The 22,610-nt window shown below is 42.8% G+C and overlaps 2 protein-coding genes across 6 annotated transcripts; both read left to right on the plus strand.

The window, feature by feature from the left end:
- Positions 1-332: 332 nt before the first annotated feature.
- On the plus strand, positions 333-6,207 carry LOC121330487 (microsomal glutathione S-transferase 3-like). Of its 2 annotated transcripts, XM_041277036.1 has the most exons (7): positions 333-421; positions 3,095-3,231; positions 3,398-3,471; positions 3,563-3,620; positions 4,809-4,881; positions 5,046-5,203; positions 5,812-6,207. In XM_041277036.1, the coding sequence occupies exons 2-6, from the start codon at positions 3,115-3,117 to the stop codon at positions 5,159-5,161; spliced, it is 438 nt and encodes a 145-aa protein (XP_041132970.1). In that variant the 5' UTR covers positions 333-421; positions 3,095-3,114; the 3' UTR covers positions 5,162-5,203; positions 5,812-6,207. The 2 variants fall into 2 exon arrangements, with proteins under 2 accessions (XP_041132970.1, XP_041132969.1); XM_041277035.1 differs by lacking the exon at positions 5,812-6,207 and having other exon boundaries at positions 5,046-5,776.
- Positions 6,208-6,626: 419 nt separating this feature from the next.
- On the plus strand, positions 6,627-21,839 carry LOC121330484 (stress response protein NST1-like). 4 transcript variants are annotated; one of them, XM_041277030.1, is made up of 12 exons: positions 6,627-7,423; positions 9,794-9,899; positions 10,917-10,950; positions 11,551-11,687; positions 12,729-12,810; positions 13,325-13,508; positions 14,157-14,224; positions 15,499-15,575; positions 15,901-16,001; positions 17,130-17,221; positions 17,753-17,956; positions 20,470-21,839. In XM_041277030.1, exons 2-12 carry the CDS (start codon positions 9,834-9,836, stop codon positions 20,625-20,627), a joined length of 1,203 nt encoding a protein of 400 aa, XP_041132964.1. In that variant the 5' UTR covers positions 6,627-7,423; positions 9,794-9,833; the 3' UTR covers positions 20,628-21,839. The 4 variants fall into 4 exon arrangements, with proteins under 4 accessions (XP_041132964.1, XP_041132963.1, XP_041132962.1 ...); XM_041277029.1 differs by lacking the exon at positions 6,627-7,423 and adding an exon at positions 8,294-8,375; XM_041277028.1 differs by lacking the exon at positions 6,627-7,423 and adding an exon at positions 8,307-8,393.
- Positions 21,840-22,610: the final 771 nt, after the last annotated feature.

Here is a 22,610-nt window from a genome sequence, read left to right on the forward strand (position 1 = left end):
AAAAAACAGGGCCTAATATGGAATGATATGAATTCACTTTCTAAAATGAACAACATATTCAAACAAAATAAATGCATGTAGAAGGCCTTTCCCTGGTTACACCGGGATTACACCTCGATTAGCTGATGCAATCCAGATAGATTGCCTGATTGTATAAATGCTTTAACATCCAGCAGTGGTTTGCACCTTTTTTCCCACATTGTTTGAAGATTGAGTTACTAGCGTTAAAAAGAATGTTCACTGCAATTAAGTGAAATACTGCTTGCAAAGATGCCCGCTCCTGCAGCGACACGCCCGCGTCTTTGTGACGTCAGACACGCCCCTGTACGGATTTGATCGAAGTCTCTATAAAAGTCCGTACTGAGGCGCCTCCCCTGACTCAAGCCGTGCCGTGCGTTTAGAAGATATAAAATTCTAACAGGTGAGTGCACAAATGCAAGGTATTTTTTTCTATAAATAAAGAAGCGTTTATATATGAATAACAGTAAAGGTTTTTGAGGTTGTCTGTTGGTCGTTTTTTTTTTTTTTTTTAAAGCGTCCCCACTTACACCAGCGTGTTCTCTGGCAATGACCTTGGTATAGCAATATTGTTAGACAGGCCGTAAACGTTACAGCAAAAAACATCATTTGAGGACAAAGTTTAGGTTTCGTATTCGGATGTTTTCCGGTGATTGCATTTACTGTCACGAATGCCGACATTTAGACCTGATGCATCTGTCGCAGATTTAGACACTGTGTGTGTGTGTGTGTGTGTGTGTGTGTGTGACAACATTTACTGCACTGTCTCTTCTTTTTAAACGGCTGAAGGTCTTTTGCTTGAAACGTCCTGAAAATAAGTTTTTTGTTTTTTAATTTTGTGTATTTTTTCAATTCTGTTTTTTTAAGTTTTTTGTTGTTTTAATCAAACTTTTCTGTATTTTTTCAATTCTTACACTGCAGTGTTTAGTATATATATATATATATGTATATATATATATCTATATACATATATATATATATATATGTATATATTATATATATATATATATATATATATATATATATTATTATATCTTTTATTATATATATTCTATATTATCTTATGGGTTGTTTGATGTATAGTATATATCTATATATATATAGATATTAATATATATGTATATATATATATATATATATATATATATATATATATATATATATATATATATATATATATGTGTATATATATATGTGTATATATATATATATATATATATATATATATATATATATATATATATATATATATATATATATATATGTATATATATATATAAATCTATAATATATATATTATATTATATTACTAATATTATATATAGGATGGTAGTGTATATATATATATAAAAAGAAATAGCTACTTTTTCACAGTATTTGGTTTCTGTGGTATTATTGTGTTTGTTAATTCTATTTCCAGCTTGTTTTTCCATTGCGCTCTGGTGTGTTTGTTTTTACCTGGGTGAATATAACTTTGATTTCTACTTTGTAATTTGCAGAGCGATGCACTCTGGGTCACGCAGTCTGGAAAGGGTTCGGTGTCAAGTTCAGTGAGGAAGTAAATAAGTGTTCATGGAAGGTGTAGACAGGCCAGCTGAGATTTCAAATACTGAGCTAAAGATTCAAATCAGCCGCGCACAAATCCATAATGGAGAGAATGGGACAGCCTGACATTTTGTCGCTAGCAGGAACAGAAGCTGCTCAGTCCTCCTTGACTGATCCTCACTATTTTTTTCTCAAACTTGAAGTATCATAACAACAAATTAAGAATAAAAAGGTCTGGTGTACATTTGGTTAGAATGAGTGGATCTTTTTGCAAGTTCCATTCTCTTTCAACATTAACCAGTGTGCCCTTTAAAAAAAAAAAAAAAAAAAAAAAAAAAATACATAACAATAACACACATTAGAATAGCCCCACATCACCATACAAGTCCAGAGATTCTACTGTGTGCTTGTTTGTGAGGTATCAAGGTAAGACTATCCTGGTTTAGCAGTTTGATCAGGCCACTGTGCATGCAGGGCTGGATCAGGCTGCTAAGTGTTCTTTCCACACTCTGATTTGCAGTGTTTTGTATACAGCTTTATCTGGCTGTTTTGGTGTTTTCAAAGTGGAGGCACTGTCTGCAGCAGCCTGATCCAGGAATACTGTTTGAAGAGCTGGACTAGCGCACATTTGAAAATAATTTATATACGAAATTTCTTTTTAAACCTTTTACTTATTTTAGCATCAGAACCTAAAGTTATGAGCAAGTGGAGGCCATGCTTGGCTAGTACCTGTTAGATAAGAGCCCACAGTATTGTTAGCTCTGAAGGACCCCAGTGATTTAACATGGCTCGATAAACCGTTCCATACCACCTGCCACGCTCTCTTACTGTGCCTGCGTCTTTCCCCACTTCATTCAGAACTGTCATCTCTTCCACTGCAGGGGTGTGCTGAGGACATTCCAATTTTTTACTAAAAAAGTGAATTAAAATGACTGCAATGATGAACAGTATGACATTTTTTCTTGTCTGAGGAGGGATGGATGTCATTGCATGGGTCTAGTGACTTGCATGCGTTCCTAGCTGACTTGAAACTTGACACTCCCTGCAAGTTGTTGCTCAACTGAGACATTGTCTATGGTAGGCATAGACCCAGCTTAACATTGCCTTTTGACCAGCCCAAAGTATACACTCTCTAACAAAACAGCCAATGAAAACACCGTTTATGCTCCTTTTTGTGAGTTTAGATAATGTAAAATTTCTTAATTGAAGTCTTCAATTAAGAGGAGTGAAATGAACTAATGCAACAGTTGGTAATATAAGCTTAGTAAATGTTCTGCACAGATTTGACCTAACCAACCGGGGGTCAAGAAGAGCTACTTCCTTGTAGTGACCCCTGGGCAAAAAAGCTCTTCAAATCTAACTTGCCATGCAATGCTTAAGCAAAGCAATGTTGGGCTTGGTTAGTACTTTGATGGGAGACCACCTGGGAATACTGAGTGCTGTAGGCTGCATGTTAAGCTCATACGAATATACCTAACCAACCATGACCAGTGTGCTCACTCAGGATTGTTTCGCTCTCTTCCCTCCCCAGGTTACCCGGTTGCTGAAACGATGGTGGTTCTCTCTAAAGAGTATGGCTACGTGGTGCTGACTGGCACGGCCAGCTTCGTCATGGTGATGCACCTGGCCATGAATGTGGGCAAAGCACGCAAGAAGTACAACGTGCCGGTGAGTGAACACACCTGGGAGTGGAGGGTGGGGAGAGGTTAATCCTCATGAACCTCCGATCTGAATAGCAGATCCCTCTGACTAGTGTGGCTCAAACTGCTGTCCAGTGGTGGGTAAACCACTAATGGCAACCAAGGACTTAATGTTTTTCATTTTCTTGCTCAAGTACCCCAAGATGTACCTTGAGGAAAGTGAGAACAGCAACATCTTCAACTGCATTCAGCGAGCACACCAGAACACGTATGTACCTTGCACAGCCCATTGCTTTACCATGCGCTGCAAGGTTTGTGTCTCATGACTCTGTGTGTGTGACTGTGTGCTTTGTCCCCAGGCTGGAGGCCTATGCACCTTTCCTGTTCTTTCTGACGATTGGAGGAATACAGCATCCTGTAAGTAACTATACAATACAATCTTTTTTTTTTTTTTTTTTTTTTTTTTTAATTTAGTCATGTCCTATTTTTTATAATTTCTCCCCAATTTAGTAGTGTCCAATTATTATTTTTAGGCTCAGCTCACCGCTACCACCCCTGCGCTGACTCGGGAGGGGCGGAGATGAACACACGCTGTCCTCGGAAGCGTGTGCCATTATCCGCCTTCATCTTTACACACTGCAGACTCGCCATGCAGCCACCCAGAGCTACAGTGTTGGAGGGCAACGCAGCTCTGGGCAGCTTACAGGCAGGTGTAAGGCCAGACAATGGTTTGCTGGTGCGCGGTGAGCCGAGGGCACTCTGGCCAACCTAGCCCCCACCCCCTCCCCGCATCCTTTTGAGACCGCATGGGCCACATTCTAGAAATGTTCCTAAAATGAAAGTAGGACATTTTTATAATCACACTGATGTTAGAATCAAGAGCTCATTCATGCTGCAGATTTAAATTCAAGTTGATTGTCATCAAAGAACACCGAGTGAGAGGAGGATTTATTTCAGCTGATTCCTAGAACCAATCAGCTTAACAGTTTAACCTGAATACAAGCTGGAGGAAGTTGTTACTCATCCAGGGTATCTCACTGAGGCTGAGGGAAAGAGCAGGAGAAGCATGCTTATCAGAAGGATTAAAAGCAAATGTAATAGTCATAGAAATGAAAGCCCACGTGATGTTTCTGGATTACCTGCCCAGGAGGGAGTGTGTTTACACTGAAAAGAAGTGGCGCCAGGACCAAACCCTGACGAATAACCTCCCATTGAAACAAACTGACACAGAGAGGAAAGGGCCGATTTAAAACAGTCAAGCTTGGATTGTAGGATTGGATTGGTTTGACTCCAACATATGTTAATCTTATTCAAGATGTTCTGAAGATTCTGAAATGACTTTTTCCAATAGACAGCATTTGGTACACTGACTGTTCTCCATAACAGAATTTGCTTCTGCAGCTGTGAGAAATTTGAGTGTTTTCCATTGTAAACAATGTCCTGATTTACACTCCCAACTGAGAAACCAGATTACAAACTGATTGTCTGGGCTGTTTCACTTGTTTCTGACTGGTTTTACAGTAACGGTATGTTCTTGCAAGTCTTGTGTTCCTCTTGGTTGATCTGTCCCTGCATCCTTAACCCTTGCACTTCTTGTTTGTTTAGCGAGTGGCTAGTTTTCTGGGGTTGACCTGGGTGATTGGCAGAGAGGTGTATGCCTACGGGTACTATAGTGGAGGTGAGTGATCCCTGTTCAGAGTGACTTTTGTAATGAACTAAAATGCAGTGCTGTTCTGCGTTCTCTGGATGCGGTTCAGCAACCTTGCAAATGACTCCTGTATTGTGTCAGTTTACCATGGACAGTGCAAGGTATCTATCAGGTTTTATGTTCCTTGCCTGCAGATCCCAAGAAGAGGATGAGGGGTGGTTTCTCGTCGCTGGCTCTCTTGGGGCTCATGGGGACGGCTCTGAGCTTTGCGAAAAATCTCCTTGGCTGGCCGTCGTGTTGCCATCACTGAGCCGCCATTCTGTAGGTGGCAGAGCCCTGCGTGCGTGGAGAGGTGATGGGTAAAGTTGTCTCAGAGCTGTCTGGTGTGGACAGACTTGTAACGATGTGTATGTTTAGTGCCTGGCTCTAGTGAATTCTGTCTGGTTCATCTGCCTGCTGTTTTTGTTGCATTGTTTGGCACATCTGCAGTGGATTACCCTGATCTAGTTGAGATGGCTAGTACCGTACTGAAGCAGCCCACGGGAAGGTCGTCCTATTTTTAATACACCTCTCTAATCCTGTACTGCTCATGTGCAAAGCTATGCCTGTCAGACAAATGAACCAGATTTAAAACACAAACTCAACAGACTGTATGCAAAAGTCAAGCACCAAATCCTCCAAGATTTACACACTACAAATGGAATCCCTGATCTCAATTATTTTACCCTTGACCACAAGTGTTTGAATTCTTAAGCACCTGAATTGGGAACGTTGAAACGTTCCAATGTGAAGGGGGAACGTGCTGGGAGGGGGTTGAGTGGCAATGCTAGTGGCGTTGGGGCTGATTTTCTTGCTAGAGTTTTATTGTGTTAATCTAATTTTATAAAATGAAACATGTGCCTGTTTTAATAAAGTGGCATCCTTACTGGGGTTTTTTTTTTTTTTGCTTATTTTTTTCAGTGTTCTGTTAATGGCAATACAGTTCTAACTGACTGGAGAGACTAGGAAAGAAGCTGCTGCTCCACACAGCCTCTTGTCGTTTTGAGAAGTGTGCTGTACTCTCCTCCAGTGCTTGCACACATCTCGCTTCACACATCAGACCAGCAGCTGGAATGTAAAACTATTCTTAAACACAAGTTCTTTTTTTCAGTACAGCTAGAGTTTCTTGCATGTGTACTAGTATGGTTTTGTGATCATGGCAGCTGCACACAACTTTTTGTCATTACATTTACTGAATGGTTAGAAAGGACTAGAATTCAACTTCATACACACTAAAAAGTGCTCTTTAGTATTTTTTTTTTTTCTATTGCAAATGTATATGTCTGAGTACTCCAATATAATTTTTTTTTTAATGTATTTTTGTTTATTCCTGACGCATGTGCTACTGTTGCATTGGCTTAATTTCAGTTTAGCTGGATAACTTAAATATGCCATCAAGCTGTGTTGTTTGAAATTGATGTGTTACAGCTTCAATTTAATTTCTCTTGTAGATGGTAGCAGTGGGTGGTACATACTATCCAATATCTAAAAAGAAATTCTAGAAAACATCACCACATGTTTTACAGTTAATAGCTTTATTGTGAATATTCTGAAATATGTACCATTCTGTTCTGCACCATGAAACCCCTCGGCCATTGTAGTCACTACACCCATACCAAAACCCTCCGTATTACAAAGTGCTGAACTGACCCATCTCAAATACATCCACAAATGCATGTTTGTGGAGTTCAGTCAGGGTTTTAAACAGCATTAAATATTACAGCAGTAGCAGCATATTAATATTGCCTGTTAATTTTTGGGGGCCTAAGCTGAACATTAAACAAAGTTTGTCAACCTGCCCTAAAGTCTACATTGATGAAGGAAGCTGTGTATCAATTGGTGAATCAAATTGGCAACCTGAACTGCACTGATGCATCTGGAAACACTAATCGAGTAGCCTTGCATGATACCAAACAGCACGCAGCGGCAATAGATACAGAGCAGATTCAAGTGCAGCATTCTATATTCTCAAAAGTAAATCCTACAAGGACAGGAAAAAAGACAATATTTATCAGCTTGGTCCCACTAACCCAATTTGAGTGGCAACACAATGCCCACTTATATGACCTATTCATGAAGTCAGTATACCCTGCAAAGCCCTGTACCAGAAGAACCTATAGACTACAGAGAGGGGACTCCTACTGTGTCTTACTGGAGAGTGCATACCGCATGTCACACTGCAAAATGTGGCGGTGGGAGGCCAGTGAGGCAACTAAGGTATCTAAATGCCTGTCTCAGTACGAGGGGAAAATCTGGAGATCTCCACTCTCCTGCAGCAGTTTGAGCCTGTCAACCGGAAGGGTGTTGAAATATGTCTTCTGTTCCTCTGAGTAGCGCTCCTTCACTGGCACAGTGTCCCAGTCCTGCCAGCACAGGTTGAATCTCTCCAGAAGCTCGATCCTCAGCTCCTGTGAGGGGACGCAGTCTGGGGGGGTCCCTCTGCACCAGCCCCTCGGCCACTACCCAAGGAGCTCACCGACAGCCTCTGAAGCTTTACTCTGTGTGCTCTGTAGGAGGACTACAAAAATCCAAAGTAAGACGAACAAATACTATTTTAAATTTACGTTTGGTCAGTGAGGACTGGAGAACTCCTGGGATATGGAACTGCACTTGCCACCCAAACTACAGAGTTCCTTGTTTATTTCGCTATCCACCTTGCACATGAAATGTAAATGTTGAAAACGGTGAATTGTGAAAGGTCCTCCTTATTCTATCAGCCCGAAAGATAGTACAGCACACGTACAGTTTACTGTCAACACGGACTGCAATCAAGGGAACACTGAACTGCGCTCCTATCCCATGCTTACAGGTATGAGACTGAGTCACCTGGGACACGGCCCTGCTCACACACACCACACACTCGTCGATGGGGTCCCAGATGTTCTTGAACTCCTGGTTCTTCAGGAAGGGTTTGAAAGCCTTCTCGATAATCTGTGGAGCGCTGAGGACCGGCACGGCCAGCGTGTTGTCGGGGTGAGACAGGTGGAGGGAGGGCTGGAGGACAGCATTGTACCAGCCCACCTGCAAGCGAGCAAACACCAAGACTTCAGAGGCGTTATACTAATGCTTCTTCTGTCACAACAGCCTTAAATGGCTGATTGAGATATATATAGAACAATGTTTACGTTAGTAAGCAATGTGGGCATTTTGGGGATCAAAACAAAAAATGTACCGTTTCTTTCAGCAAACGTCTACTCTAAAATGGAAGGCTGAGCTAACTCTACACACCGTCCATACAATTCTACCTGAAAGGGTTTAACTTCGAAACCAAAAGGAGACAGACACTCTCGCAATCTCCTCTCAAACTCCTCCACAATGCTAACGCTCACAGCCACGACACTGTCCACCCAGCACCGCGCGGAACTCTGGGGGTTGTAGGACTTTATTTGCTGTACACTACAACTCCCAGAACACCGCCGACCTGGAGACGCTGAGGAGACGTAACGGGTCTGCGCCGCTTCTTATTCTTTTAACGCCTTAAAGCGGTACGTTTTTTTCCTCGTGTAAGTAAAACGATTATTTTCTACTACGTTGGAAAGAGATTGGAAGTCCGTATTGCGGAGGGTTTCTTATTCAAAATATCGTGTTATTGAATTTGAACTCAGCATCGGTTCAGTTGGTTAGTTAAGAGTAATGCTAGTTGGTTTTGTTAAATCTGCTTCCCGTACGTCCTTTTATAATGATCGGAATTCAGACTGTTTTGTTCATACCTGCATGTATTGTACATGCAAACGAATGCAGTTCCTCAAAAAAAGAAGAAAGATTTTACTGCAGTTTTGTATTTTGTGCATATCGCGGTTACCCGTGTTATCTATGCGTTCCCCATAGTTTATTATGGGTTGTGTTTTATTCTACAACTCTGGACTTTACAATGCTTCCACTATGCTTAATGACACTTTGCTGTGCTTTTAACTTACATGCTGGCTGTAACAGTACTTATTTTACAGTTTCATTTAAGTTTGAACTGCTGGCGAATATATTGCATGGGCGGTGAAATACTTCCCTTTTAGCACTGTAGGGCTTGATGCATTGCAGATGTTTGTCTATCCCAGCTGTATTCATTAATTACGTGAACCGCATTTCACTGTTCCCTGTGGCTTTGAGTTAGTGAAATGAGAACACATACATACTGACAATCAACATACAAATCCAATAACATACTGTACAATTAAACAACAGTGTTACAATTTTTTTTTCATTGTTTGTTTTAGGTAATCAAGCGACATTGTAACCCTAAAACTCTGGTTAGTTTATACACACTTCAATTTAGATTAGATTCTAATGGTACATAGTGCATGTTTTTAGGTTTTTTTCCCCCCTCATATTCCACCACCTCATCACTGCAGACAACATTCACAGATACACATGTCTGCTGTGTGTGTAATAAGTGGCTGTCTCTAGGGGAAGTGACTCTCTTGTTCTGGTATCCATGGAGAACAATTATGGCTACTTCAATCACGTGACAAATCCTATCACTACCCCTTCCCCCTTTTTTAAGCATGCAAGTCATTTGTGTTATGTTCATACATAAGTTGCCTTCTGTTCTTGCTGCTTTTAGAAGTTCCCTTTGCCCACCTGGTTGCAGTACACAATACAGGGTTATCTGATGTTGCATTGCAAACAGTCAGGCTTGACCTGCAAGGCAGCGATCTGGTTGAAGAGTCTCACCTTGTTGAGCTTGCAGCACATGGGTCAGTGCTGGATGTAATTTACAAAACGCTGACTCTCTTCCCATTAGCATGGATTGGTACAGCTCAGGCAGCCCTTTAAGGCCATGCCTCTCTGGAGTTCAGAATAGTAACTCCGTGTGGGGGTCAGTGCAAAGTCATCATTCATACTATAAACAAACGTGTGTGTGTGTGTGTAATATTAAACAGTCTGCTGTTTCTATTGACATTGGCAGTGTTTGCAGCCCAGCCTGCCTCCCTCCCTCACAACCACCGATGAACTGGGACACACAGCTGAGGTCCATCCTGTCCAGCACTGATGGCAGTCTGGCTCGAATCCGAGTGAGTAGCAGGCTGTAATAGCCAGACTGGCACACATCCTTCTCACAGCCACATCTTCAACTATTGTGCTTTTCTCCCCCGAAACTTTATAGCTGCACAATTTACAGAGTTTAACTGCAACACAGTGAGTGTATAGAGGTGTTCTGAGATGGGAACAGAGAGACCTTTGTTGAGAGTGTGTGTCCCTGGAGTGTCATAGAAGGGAATCTAGCTGCCTAAACCCAGTACAGTAAGTGCAAGAGACTGCAGGAATAGCTCCTGGACATCTTTAAATGAGAAAGATATGTGCTGCCTAATATGGGTTAGTAAGGCAGTGAGTTTCAATTTCAGTGTGCATGTAGAAAACACAGAATTTCAACTCTACTCAGTGATTTCAGTTGTTTTGCAGTAAATTATTGTACAGTAGCTTTATGTTGTGATTGCTCTATATCAACAGCAGGGGGCACAGTCTGGCACAGTATTGACCTGCCAGCCTGAGTAATACGCTGTAAGATTTTGCTGCTGGAGAAATCAGATATTGTACTGGAGTCAGTGCTCTTTGATTGTCTACTTTATTGCAAGACAGCCAAGTAGATCTTTTAAATGCTTTGCCAGTAAGGAGACTTTTAAACTAGATTCAGTGAGTGAGTAACATTTTAAATGTGTTCTTCTCTAATAATAATAATAATAATAATAATAATAATAATAATAATAATAATAATAATAATAATAATCTTTATTTTTATATCGCGCCTTTAATAATGGACGAGACTAGGGTGTGTGAACCATGCATCAGCTGCAGAGTCACTTACAAGAACGTCTCACCCGAAAGACGGAGCACAAGGAGGTTAAGTGACTTGCTCAGGGTCACACAGTGAGTCAGTGGCTGAGCTGGGATTGGTACCGGGTACCTCCTGGTTACAAGCCTGTTTCTTTGGACTACACTGCCTCCTGTATTCACTCTATATTTATTAACCCTGTATTGACTGGTGTTGCTTTCAGATGACATGTTAGCGTAATCATCTTCTCTATTTGCAGGAGAGATTGAATACGGCAGGAAGCTTCTCGAAAGGTAATTTATTTGGACACTTGCCCCACTCTCTTCACATGCTAGTACTGGTGTTAAGGTACCATATTCTCATATTATTTACTGCACCTTCTGATGCTTTTACCAGGCTAAGCTTTTATAATGAAAACAAAACCTTTAAAATCAACTAGAATGTCGGCACTTATCTCTCTGGATCTCATGTTTTGCTCGAGAGACTTCTTTGCTTCTCTTCGCTTGAGTCCCTGAGGCAGCATAACTAATATATTGAAGCAGCAGATTCCTGACTAGAGGGCATTATCTTCTTGTAGTTGACTGAAGGTAAGACTGTACTGTACAGACCATGTGAACTAACAAGGTAATGCCCTTTAATCAGGGTTTTAGAAACTGTTAACAACTGCCTTTATTGCTGTTTTAAACATGTACCTCTTTAAATTACAGATTTCTTTACCTTTTCAAAGTGCTTTCCTTTTGTTTTTTACTCAAGACATTCTATCTAAATGTTCCACGACCATCTGCCCTTGAGCTAGTCCCTGCTAATGAAGCTTCCTGATCGGTTTTTAAATGAGCAGTCCTTGTCCCCTGGGCTCTCTGGGTCTCATTTTTGTCTGATTGTGTTGCACTCAGATGAGTTGGGTGACTCGCTGGACATGAAGAGCTTGCTGTATCAGGAGCCCTCCCCCTCGTACCTGGAGCCCCTGCCCCCCAGGATGGAGAGGGGGGATCTCGCAGTGGTACACACGAAGCTGGAGTCCCAGTCACGGGTGAGGGCGACATGCTGTACAGTACCACTGGCTCCATGCCTTAAAACTCTTTATATATCACATTGGAAAATGTTTTCCTGTATAAAGGCCCTTCACTAATTGCATGTTTTCAATATTGCACTGTTTTATTATGTGTGAGTCAGATAGTGAAAATAAAGAGAGAGCACAAAATAGAATGCAATACAGTACCATACCTATACAGTAGAAAGAGGTAGTAGGTTTCAGGTTTTAGGGTGCTAGTGATATACTCCCTGACATAGACTGCTTATAAACTACAGTCAAACCTGCTTTAACATCAGCGCAAGGGACTATTGCACTGGCATCGAGACACCTCTTTAAGCAGTGCAGCTGCTGCTCACACAGGCTCTAACGCGACATGACTTGCAATACACTTCACTGGTCATGCGTTGCACTTCACGCCGTGCTTGTGTCTGCTTGCCTCTCAGTGAAGGCGGGTTGATTCATTTGAAGCCTGGCAGCACCAGGTGCAGCAGAGGAGTGAGAGCCCCACCTGCACTGCCTGTAATCACCCCAGCCTTTGAAACCTGGTGCTCATTGTGGCTGCCTGCCTGGGCTCTGTTAGATATGTAGAGCGTGCCACTGTCAGGGTGGGGTGGGGGCATAGTATATAACAAGGCTTTATTAAAGTGCCATCTTTTTCAAGGCTGTCCCAAATACATCAGACTGTGCTCCTAAAGGGAACTTCAGTTCCTATGCCAATAATCAAAATAACAGAGACTAAGAAAAATCGCTCCGCGCAGCACGGCAGGCTGGTTTACAGAGACCCAGGTTTGGGTTTGCATGACTTATTTGCATCTGGTTTCACAGACCCCGATTCACGCTCATTACGTAGTCCCAAATTAGTGCTGATCAGGATCTGTGGAACCGTCTGTGAAACTATTTCACGAGTTTTAGGAGGGTTGTATTAGTGCTGAAGGTTAGGTTTTGTTCAGAGACACATTTGACAGCATGTGAAAGGTAGCTCTGATGCACGGAGCCTGTTCATCGTGTTGTTCCTCCTCTCCTCTCCTCTCCCTCCAGGTGATAGAGTCCCTCACTCAGACAGTTCTGAGGCTGGAGAAGGACCGGGAGCTGCAGCAACACCGCATACAAACACTAGAGGGTCAGGCCCCACAACTTCTATTGATCTCTTTCATTGTGATTGTTTAGCTCAATTTAGAAATACTCAAAGTAACTTAATAAGTTCAACGACTGGCAGTCTTTCTCCACGTCTTCAATATTGAAATAAGATGGAAATAAGACTCCTATTGCATGCCATTTTCACCCATTCCAGGTTTTAATGTGAGCTTGATTAGCCCTGGTGTGTCTTATTAAACCCATAGTGAAATGGAGTGGATCAAACTGTTGTGCAAAAGGTATGGGATCAAACTGCTATGCAATGGAATTCTTGTTTGCATCCCTGATGGTATATGTGCACTCCAGCCTCCCAGCTGGTAAAGCATGGCGGATCTCCTAATGGTGTCGGGGCTGATGTTGCAATTTATCAGTTAAGCTTGCAGGATGTGTGAGTGGCGCTTATCACAACGCATCACGTAGGCACGGAAGAAGCCAAACTTAAAATTGAAGGTAAGACCATTGCACACACTCAGCTTCACTGTCCTCTCCGGGGGTTGCAGAGGAGGTGTGCAGGTTGCGTTCCCGCGGGGAGGAGAAGCAACGGAGGAGCCAGGAGCGGGGGCTGGAGGGGAGAGTGGAGGAGTGGAAGAGAGAGGTGACCAGCGAGCTGTACAGCCTGCGAGCTCAGCTACAGAGAGAGGCAGAGAGAGCCAGCAGCCAGGGGCAGCAGGAGATACAGGACAGGTGAACCAAACAGAATTCAGCGGGGATATTCAATGCCGGGCTCCAGAGCCAGCGACAGCTCATTGAGCTTCACGTTATCTTCTGAGGCATCCTGTTTCAGGGTTAATGGATTTGAAAAGACTGCAATGGCAATCTGTAGCCTTGGGTAGAGTCACAGTGCAGCAACATTGATGTTAAAGTCTCGAACAATACAATAATAAAATACCAATACTGACTTCTCGCCGTTATATACCATAAATCATCATAATAATAATATAATAAAACAAACAAAGTAGTGCACCAATATCCCACCGCACATCTACCATTTAATGCACACAAAACTACTGAAGCTGTTTCAGAGTATCATGCTGTGCTGTGATATTTTATTTATTTGATATGGTTCGATAAGAACTCCAGGTCATCGGTATGGCTCTTTTAGCCCAAATGGTTAGGCAACTCTCATTTAGACCAAGGGATGGCTGCAAGGGCAGATACAGGAGATGTGCTGTGTATTGCACAAAAAAAATAAAAACAAATAGTCTTTCAAAACTCTCTCAGCTGCTCTGCCAACCAGACCCAGCAACATCTCGACAAGAATTAACTTGTGTGCCGAGGAGCGCACCCTGGATAACTGCAACACAAGCTTTTCTTTCTTTCTCTTTTTTTTAGTAAGAAGCTGCTGCGTGAGGAGTGCAAGACGCTGAGGAGAGAGGTTGATCACATTAAACTGCAGCTGAGTAAGTGACCCTCCACCTGTATCCGCTCACATCCACCCACAGAGGCACAGAGGACAGCGTCCTCAATAGAACGCTGCTTTCAGAGTGCGCAGCTTAGTGTCTCCCTTACCTGTCGAGAACACTTTACAGAGCTGTTTAATTAGCAGCGTGGGGGGCACTGATGGAAGGGGAGTCATGCATTGTGGATGGGTTTTATATCACTTTAGGAGCTGTACTTCCAACACTCACACGCGCACACACACTCACTCACTCACGCTCTCACACACACACTCACTCTCACACACACACACTCACACTCTCACACACAAACACACACACACACTCACTCACTCTCTCACACTCACTCACACTCTCACATACACACACACACACAGAGCAGCACCCTGACCCAGAATAGATGCTCGCTTGTGCTTTAGATGTGAAGAAGGTTTGAATGAGAAAACATCGAATAAGGTTTAGTTTAGTTTGGTTTGTCAGTGTCGCCCATATGTTAATGCAGGATTTGCCAGCTGTTCATACTGTAACTGTTGAACTGTTTTCTTCTTTGAAGATTTTGCTGCCATTACCCTCAGGCTGCTTTTCTGTATTAGTATTTTGATAGCCACAGGAGGTCCAGTATACCCTTTTCAAAGAGAGTGGGCTGGCAACTTTCACCCACGTTGCAGTCAAATTATTCATCTCGGCGATATTATTCATCAAGAATAATGAGTAAACAGCAGTGTGATTGCCTGGGGTGTGTAGTCTCAGCTGTGTTCCAGGTGCAGCAGTCTTTGAACCGCCTGTGCTGTTCACTGCAGGAGCAGATCATTCCTGATCATAGCTGTGTGCTGTATGTTAGTGTCCACACTGCTATTCAGATTGCTGTTAACAATGAAAGTCTGCTACTATCCTGTAGTTCTGTGCACTGGGGTCCAGTTTGTCTATTTTAATAAAACCTCATTGAATGAATACCTCCACTCTCCAGCTCTATAGTAACCCTACTGTTGTTTACTTACTGCAGGGTTACTATCTTAAGGTTCAGCACTACTAGGATCCACCGATCCATCAAAAATGTTCTACACTTTAACAAACATTTTGACGAGGAGTCTTGATCAGTGTATTTCTGTATGTTCTTGTGTGCTGTTTAGATCATACATTGCTGTAGTCTGTCTAGACCATATGCTGTTATATAAGTTTGGGGGATGCATCAGCCTTTTCCTCTGTTGTGCTCTCAGTCCGGTGAAAGGTGTTTCAGAGCTCTTTGAATGTTCTGACCCTCACTTCGCTTTCCCAAGGGAGGCAGGAGGAAGAGCTTTTGAACAAGGCTTCTGAAACCAGGGAGATGAAACAATCGCAGGAGAGGAACAGCAAGGTAAGTGTCCTGTAGGGGTCAAATAAATCAATTCAATAAAGTGGAAACTATAAAAGCCCCACCTGTAGCTGTTGTACATGGCTATGAATGGATAACATGTTGGCGTACCACAGCACTTGAGGTGGCTTGATTTTTAAAATCTTATCCATATATTTAAAGAGGGGATGATTAGCTATTCAGGGATACCAAGACATTTAGTAAGTAGGGTGTCTGAGTGGGGTAAAAGAGGTCCCTTTGTAGCCACAGGGGGGGCGCTGGTGGGTTAGACCTTAAGACATTTTCTAAACCCCTTTTCGACCAGGCTGCTTTCTCTCTTTTCTCTCAGACCCTGGAAGGGCTGACAGATGGGTATCGGTCTCACTCTGTAGACCTGAGTAAAGTGCTCTCCAATCACCACTACACTGAGCAGGAGTTCAAACACATCAGGTACAGCCGGGGAGGGAGAGCACTCGCAATCTTATCCCCAATGTTTTTAACTACAGCTGTTCTAATTTAACATTTTTTAAAGAGTTGTCTGTGCCACTTTGTATGTGTGTGATTGTGATTCTTACAGACATTCAGGTTTAAACATAGTTCATAGTTCACTGTTCTTTGCCACTCTAACGCAATTACTGGTATTATGAATGATAGCTTTTTCCTGGTAAGCACTTCAGTCTTCAGCTTCTTGTCTAGCCCTCTCTGCGTGACCTCAGCGGTTTCGGCTGTGACAAGTTAGTCTTCAGAAAGGCAGCACTGCAGCCCTCTCAGTCTACGAGTTAAAACATGAGCGCCTCTGCTCACCTATGAGTTAAAATATGAGAGCTTCTGTTCAGCCCTTTCAAAGAAAATAAGAGGCGCGTAGTTTGTGCCACGTTGCCGCCCCCCCCACTAGACCACACTGCCTCCCAGTCCCTCAGCTCAGACCACTAGACCACACTGCCTCCCAGTCTGTCAGCTCAGACCACTAGACCACACTGCCTCTCAGTCTCTCTGCTTAGACCACTAGACCACACTGCCTCCCAGTTCCTCAACTCAGACCACTAGACCACGCTGCCTCTCAGTCTCTCCGCTCAGACCACTAGACCACGCTGCCTCTCAGTCTCTCCGCTCAGACCACTAGACCACACTGCCTCTCAGTCTCTCTGCTTAGACCACTAGACCACACTGCCTCCCAGTTCCTCAACTCAGACCACTAGACCACGCTGCCTCTCGGTCTGTCCCCACAGACCACTAGACCACACTGCCTCTCAGTCTCTCCGCTCAGACCACTAGACCACGCTGCCTCTCAGTCTCTCCGCTCAGACCACTAGACCACGCTGCCTCTCAGTCTCTCCGCTCAGACCACTAGACCACGCTGCCTCTCAGTCTCTCCGCTCAGACCACTAGACCACGCTGCCTCTCAGTCTCTCCGCTCAGACCACTAGACCACGCTGCCTCTCAGTCTCTCCGCTCAGACCACTAGACCACACTGCCTCTCAGTCTCTCCCCAGACCACTGGACCATGCTGCCTCCCTGTCCTATGCACTTGCCCAGCTTTCCCCTCTGAATCTCCAGTGCGCTTCCTTGTGTTCACAGTTCATCAGTCATGGATCTGAAGGAAGAAGTGAGAAGCCTGAAGCTGAGTGTTGGCAGACTGGATCAGAGCAGCACGCTGACAGCGAGAACGGGTAAGACAAAGAGCCGAGCACTTCTCTGGACCAGCATGTGTGTGCTGCGTATCCATTGCGTGTTGCACTTTCATTTTTACACATGCACATGATGTGGGTGTGAAGGCCGTGGTGATTTACTTGTTGATGATACTGATTGCTCTAATTTGGTAGTCACAGCTGTGGTGGGAGGAATGTAACTGGTTAGGCGGGCTTGTTTTAATGTGTCTGAGTAAGCACTGCTGAGAGCTCCCCTGAGGTATTGTCTATAGTGTTGGACTGCACATTGTAGATGAAGCACTCCTTCTATTTACTGTGCCTCGGGTCCCAAGTTTCTTACTCTTGAGGAAAAGTTCAGGACGCTATTCTGATTAATGTGTAGATCACTTGGAAGCTGTTCCTACACGGTAGCTTATGAAATCAGTTATATCTGTACAAGTCCGCTGGATAATAAATGGAAACAAATAACTTTTTGACTATTGTAATTCATTGACCAAATCGACCTATAGTAAATGATGGATGTTATTTTTCCCCTGCTGCTCCTCTGCTCAGCGTCTCTCCCTCCCGCAGGACTCCGTAGCAGCCATGTTCAAGGCAGCCACAGGACCAGACAAGCAGGGGAGCCCCATCCTGAGCCGCTGGACCAGGACTCTGACCTGGAGCTCAGCCTCAGCCCCTGCCCCAGCCTGGGGGACATCAGCTCTGACGACCTGTCCTCCCTCCCGGACCTGCACAGCCGAAAACGCCGCACAGCAGGTACAGCACCACATGGCTGCTGCTTTTTCATTAAGCCCACGTTGATCGTATACAATTCTGCCTCCCACTCCCTCTGTTGTAACTACTAGACTCATGGAAATGAGGGATTTTCAAATTGTTTTATTCCATGGTGTAAATTGCTTCAAAACCCTGAACAAGTTACAAAACTAGAAAGTTTTGGAAAGGTGTTTTTTTTCACAATCTTTGATGTCATTTACACTTTGAGTGAAACAGTTTTCCACTTAATCTAGCCTGATATATATATATATATATATATATATATATATATATATATATATATATATATATATATATATATATATATATATATATATATATATATATATATATATACATATATTTAAGCTTGTAAATAAATTTAAAAGAAACCTGTTTAACTGGCTAGTGAATGGTTAGCTCATTACTAAAACAGAAATATGTATTTATGTATGTAGTTTTTTTTTTTTTTTTGCCAAGGTGGCAAGTATAAAGTAGCAGAACGAGAGCGTTATTTGAAGTGCTGCTGTGCTGAGAGTAGATTGGCTGGTACTGACAGTGCTGGTGCTACAAGGACCCAGGCTGTGGAAACAGTTGTTTGATTCCAGTCTGAACAAACACAGCATTAGCAGGTGGGACACAACAAAGCCAGACGGGAATGAGATAATTCAGTGCTAAGAGGCTGCTCGTTATGTGATCAAACACAGCTGCCTCCCTGCAATAATGCACCAGGGCTGGGGAGGCTGCAAGGCTTGAGCAGGGGATTAGAGCTCTGTGTGAAGATCAGCTCCGTGCACCAGGGCTGGGGAGGCTGCAAGGCTTGAGCAGGGGATTAGAGCGCTGTGTGCAGATCAGCTCCGTGCACGGGGAGGGGTGGGCAGCATTGCAGGCGTCAGTGGGGAAGGCAGCTGCTTCACTTTTCATCTGATTCCAAGTTCAGTGCAATTAAAGTTCTGCTGTACACTGAACAAGGGAGGAATAACAGAGATTGTAACCCTAGAAAAAACAAAAAAGAAACGTTTTGACTGGATGTCTTTCTCAACGCTTTCAATGAAAAACTGCCACCGAGTGTTGAATAGTTTAGGGGTGAGATATTAACCCTGAACTTTTGAACAGAGATGAGCCCTTCTCTTCAGTCTGTCTTGCAATAAGAGAAAGAGAATCACTTCTGATGAGAAAGTATTTTAAATTTCAAACCTTGGCCAACACTGAACCGATAAGTCTACTTTTTAAAATAATTTTTTTTAGCAGTTTGAAACTGCCAATTCGTGAGGGTTCGCAGTGAGGCAAACTAGCCACAGTCGATTTTTCTCCCCAGCCTTGCAGGAGTGTAAAGGCCAATGCAGCGCACCCTGTGGGCCCCCCGGAGAAGATCTTGAACTTGCTGTGAGTGGGATTGAAACCACGCTGGCATGACTTGCTCTGCGTTCCAAACGCCGGTGCTTTTACCAGATTCGCCCCTGAAAATGATGTATTTCGTCAAAACGTATACCGGCATATATTTTTGGATAATTGACTTGGATTTTCAACTTGATTAGGGCTGCAATACTGTTTACATTAAGATCACTGTTCAGCTCAGACTTGTGCTCTCAGAACTGCCAAACCCACCTTTGATGTGTGTCCAAATGCTCTGTATGTACGAACAGCTAGGTAGTGTGGGCGAGTGCTTGCCTTCATTCCCCCCAGGGGCCTTCGTAAAGCTTACTCAGCTCTGCAATTATATCAATCACTAAATGACTGCCTGTGCTAACTAGTGGCAATAAATGGGTTATGGCTTCCCCTTTTTCCCATCTTTTTTTTAATGAAACCTTGACAGTGAACCATTGTGCGGAATGGACATGAACACTTACTGCTGAGTCCTTTAAACGATGGCTCCTTCATTTTCTATATTGGTTGTCTATAACTTTTGCAGCCTCTGTGTATATTAATTAGTATTGGGTTTTTATTAGAAGTCCTACATGGTATTTTATTTTTTACATTAAAACAGTAGGGAGATTAAATTGTCCTAAGTGAAGTCTTTCATTATGAATTTTAATATTGCTTGTGAAGACAGATTGCTTGTTAGAACATGTTTTGTTATCCTTTAGTGAAGCTAGACACACATACACAGACACACATATACAATGTTTGAAGGTTTTAAAACACAAAATTATAACAATGAATGTTTTATTGGCTCTTGATGGAGGTTTACTGCTTACCCCAGCGCTGCCCCAGGCTTGTTAAGTCTGTGTTTCCTGCCTGTAAAACTCCTGTGCCAATGCAAACAGACAGCTTTCTTTATTCTCTTTGAGAAATTCAGGCTGGTGGTGCAACAGCTGCTCTAAAACGCTGACATTGCCTGATGGTTCTTTGACAAATATTAGAAAAATCAAACCAGCACTGCTTGAAATGTAGTATTAAATGCTTTAAAAAGTACACCACAGGTAGTTTGTGGAATGCAGTTGTGTGTGTGTGTAATGTTATTTAAATGTTTTTTTTTAATAGTTGCCTAAAATTCCTGTTTGATTTTATTCCAGAGTCCAAGTATGCCCCTGGACTAAGCTCTGAGCTGGAAGGAAGTGACATCAGTGAAACAGGAAGTGACCTGGGAGATGACGGTGATGTCGCCAGCTTTTCTGCTGACCTGAACGAGTTATCAGACAGCCCCTGTGAACTTAACCTCAGTGACCTTTAGCCTCTCACTGACAGGACTTGAGTCTCAGCAGACAATGTGGAGTGGCTTCACGACCGTGCAGCAGGACTGTTCCAGCTGGAAGGATCTGTTTACTGTGACTGGCGGGGGGTCTGTGTGAATGCTTGTGAGGGAGGAGGTCCAGCCACCGGGCCTGATGACTGCTTCTGCGTCCTGTCTCTGTGCTCACAGAGAGCCGGGGGGGGGGTGGCACAGCCTTATTTTGGGGTATTTTCACAGCAAAACACACACTGAGTCACTAAAGAAACAGTCCTTGGAATAGATAGCCAATTGTGTCCCTTGTCATGCGGCTTTTTATTTGAGCTGCTGGCATCATCTGTTTTAGTTTTTTTTTGCTTTTTTTTTTCCTGGAGGTGGGGACCCAATGAAAAACTAAAATAAAAACAGAAGCACATCCATGTGCTTCACCCCCCTTCCTTTCCCCTCAATTTTGCAGTTCTGAAACTCAAAAACACTCGGAATGTGGCTTGCCCACACTCCCGTACGGTAATGAGTGCTCAGTTTTTTTTGTGATTGTAAATGAAGTGACTTGCAATCGCATGGTTTAAACATATGTTCAGGAGCACCACTCTCTCGTGGTTTATATCATTAGAAACTTTCCCTCTGCAGTTTGCACCTGAGTCCTTGGGACACACAACCCAGCCATTGTCTTGGACTGCTGCTTCCTCAATGTCTTGGGTGCAGATCTACATATGAAACAACATGGATTCTCTTCATGTCCTGCAAAATGGAGCTAAGATCATTGCCCTGGCATGAGTTATATTTGTTTGCTATTTCTTTTATAAAATTGTAATTAAAATAACAATGTAACTTTGTTACTTGCCAGTATGCACTAGAATATGGATATATATTTTTTCTCCATAAAAAAGGCAAATCACTTAAGTGCTGGATGGGACATTGGGGCTAATAGCATACGCGCCAATCTCTGCTACAGAAAAGTGTCCAATATAATATACAAACACAGCCTTTATTTTTTTCTCTGGCAAAAGGAAACTATGTTTAATTGACGTTAGGAGAAGTATAATCAAATACTGTACAACAAACAAATTCAGAAAAACATGTTTCAACTGGTGTCTTTGAAATTGTGAAACAGGCCATTCAACTTCAGCCAAATCATCCTTGACGTTCACCTACAATGGAGGAATCTGTTTTCTTACTCAGAATGTGGTTGGTAATAAAAAGTTACTTTGGACAGACATTTGATCTCTTTCTTGATACCTGAATAGCAGAGAATGCCACACGGCAGGTTTGTACAGATGTAAAATAAAACTGGACTGTACTGCAGAGTGAAACCAGTCCGTTGCTGTCCTCATGCACAGTGCAGTAGCATCGCTGATGCAATGCTGTGCATTTAAGGGGCCCCCTGGAAAGTGAGCTGTGAGGGTTTTCACATTTGAATCTCAACACATTATTATTCAAGGAGACAACAAACCAACAGTCATCCATTAACTGTGCAGTCAGTCTCTATTAGACCTGGCAGCAAATCCAATAAGCAATACTTAATCATATTCGAATGGCTGTAAATGAATAAACAGCAGTGTATACGGTTTCTGCGCTGCCACCGAATATTGTCAGTCCCATCTGTAGCACAGTGTGTGCTATCTTCTCATCATTGCTCACCACCATGATACATACCATATAATCATGCAAATAGACAGATGGGCTTGCAAACACTGCAAAACAGGAACTTATTTCACAATGCTTGACAACACAGCTCTTTGGAACTTTAGTGCACAACAGTCTCACACAATCCAGTTTTAATGGCAACAATTTCTTTAAGCCTTTCATGCATGGCGATCTTCTATGAGGACTGATACCAAAAAAAAAAAACCTTCTGGTCTTTATTTGGGACATATGGGAGGCGTAAATGCATGCTAGCCTCATTTCCTCCCCATATAAAAGCAACAATAAAAAATACTGTGTTTATTTAGTTAATTTATGTATTATTTACTCCTTCAGAATTGC

This window comes from Polyodon spathula, chromosome 18 (assembly GCF_017654505.1).
Source record: "Polyodon spathula isolate WHYD16114869_AA chromosome 18, ASM1765450v1, whole genome shotgun sequence".
In the NCBI taxonomy this organism is placed as follows: domain Eukaryota; kingdom Metazoa; phylum Chordata; class Actinopteri; order Acipenseriformes; family Polyodontidae; genus Polyodon; species Polyodon spathula.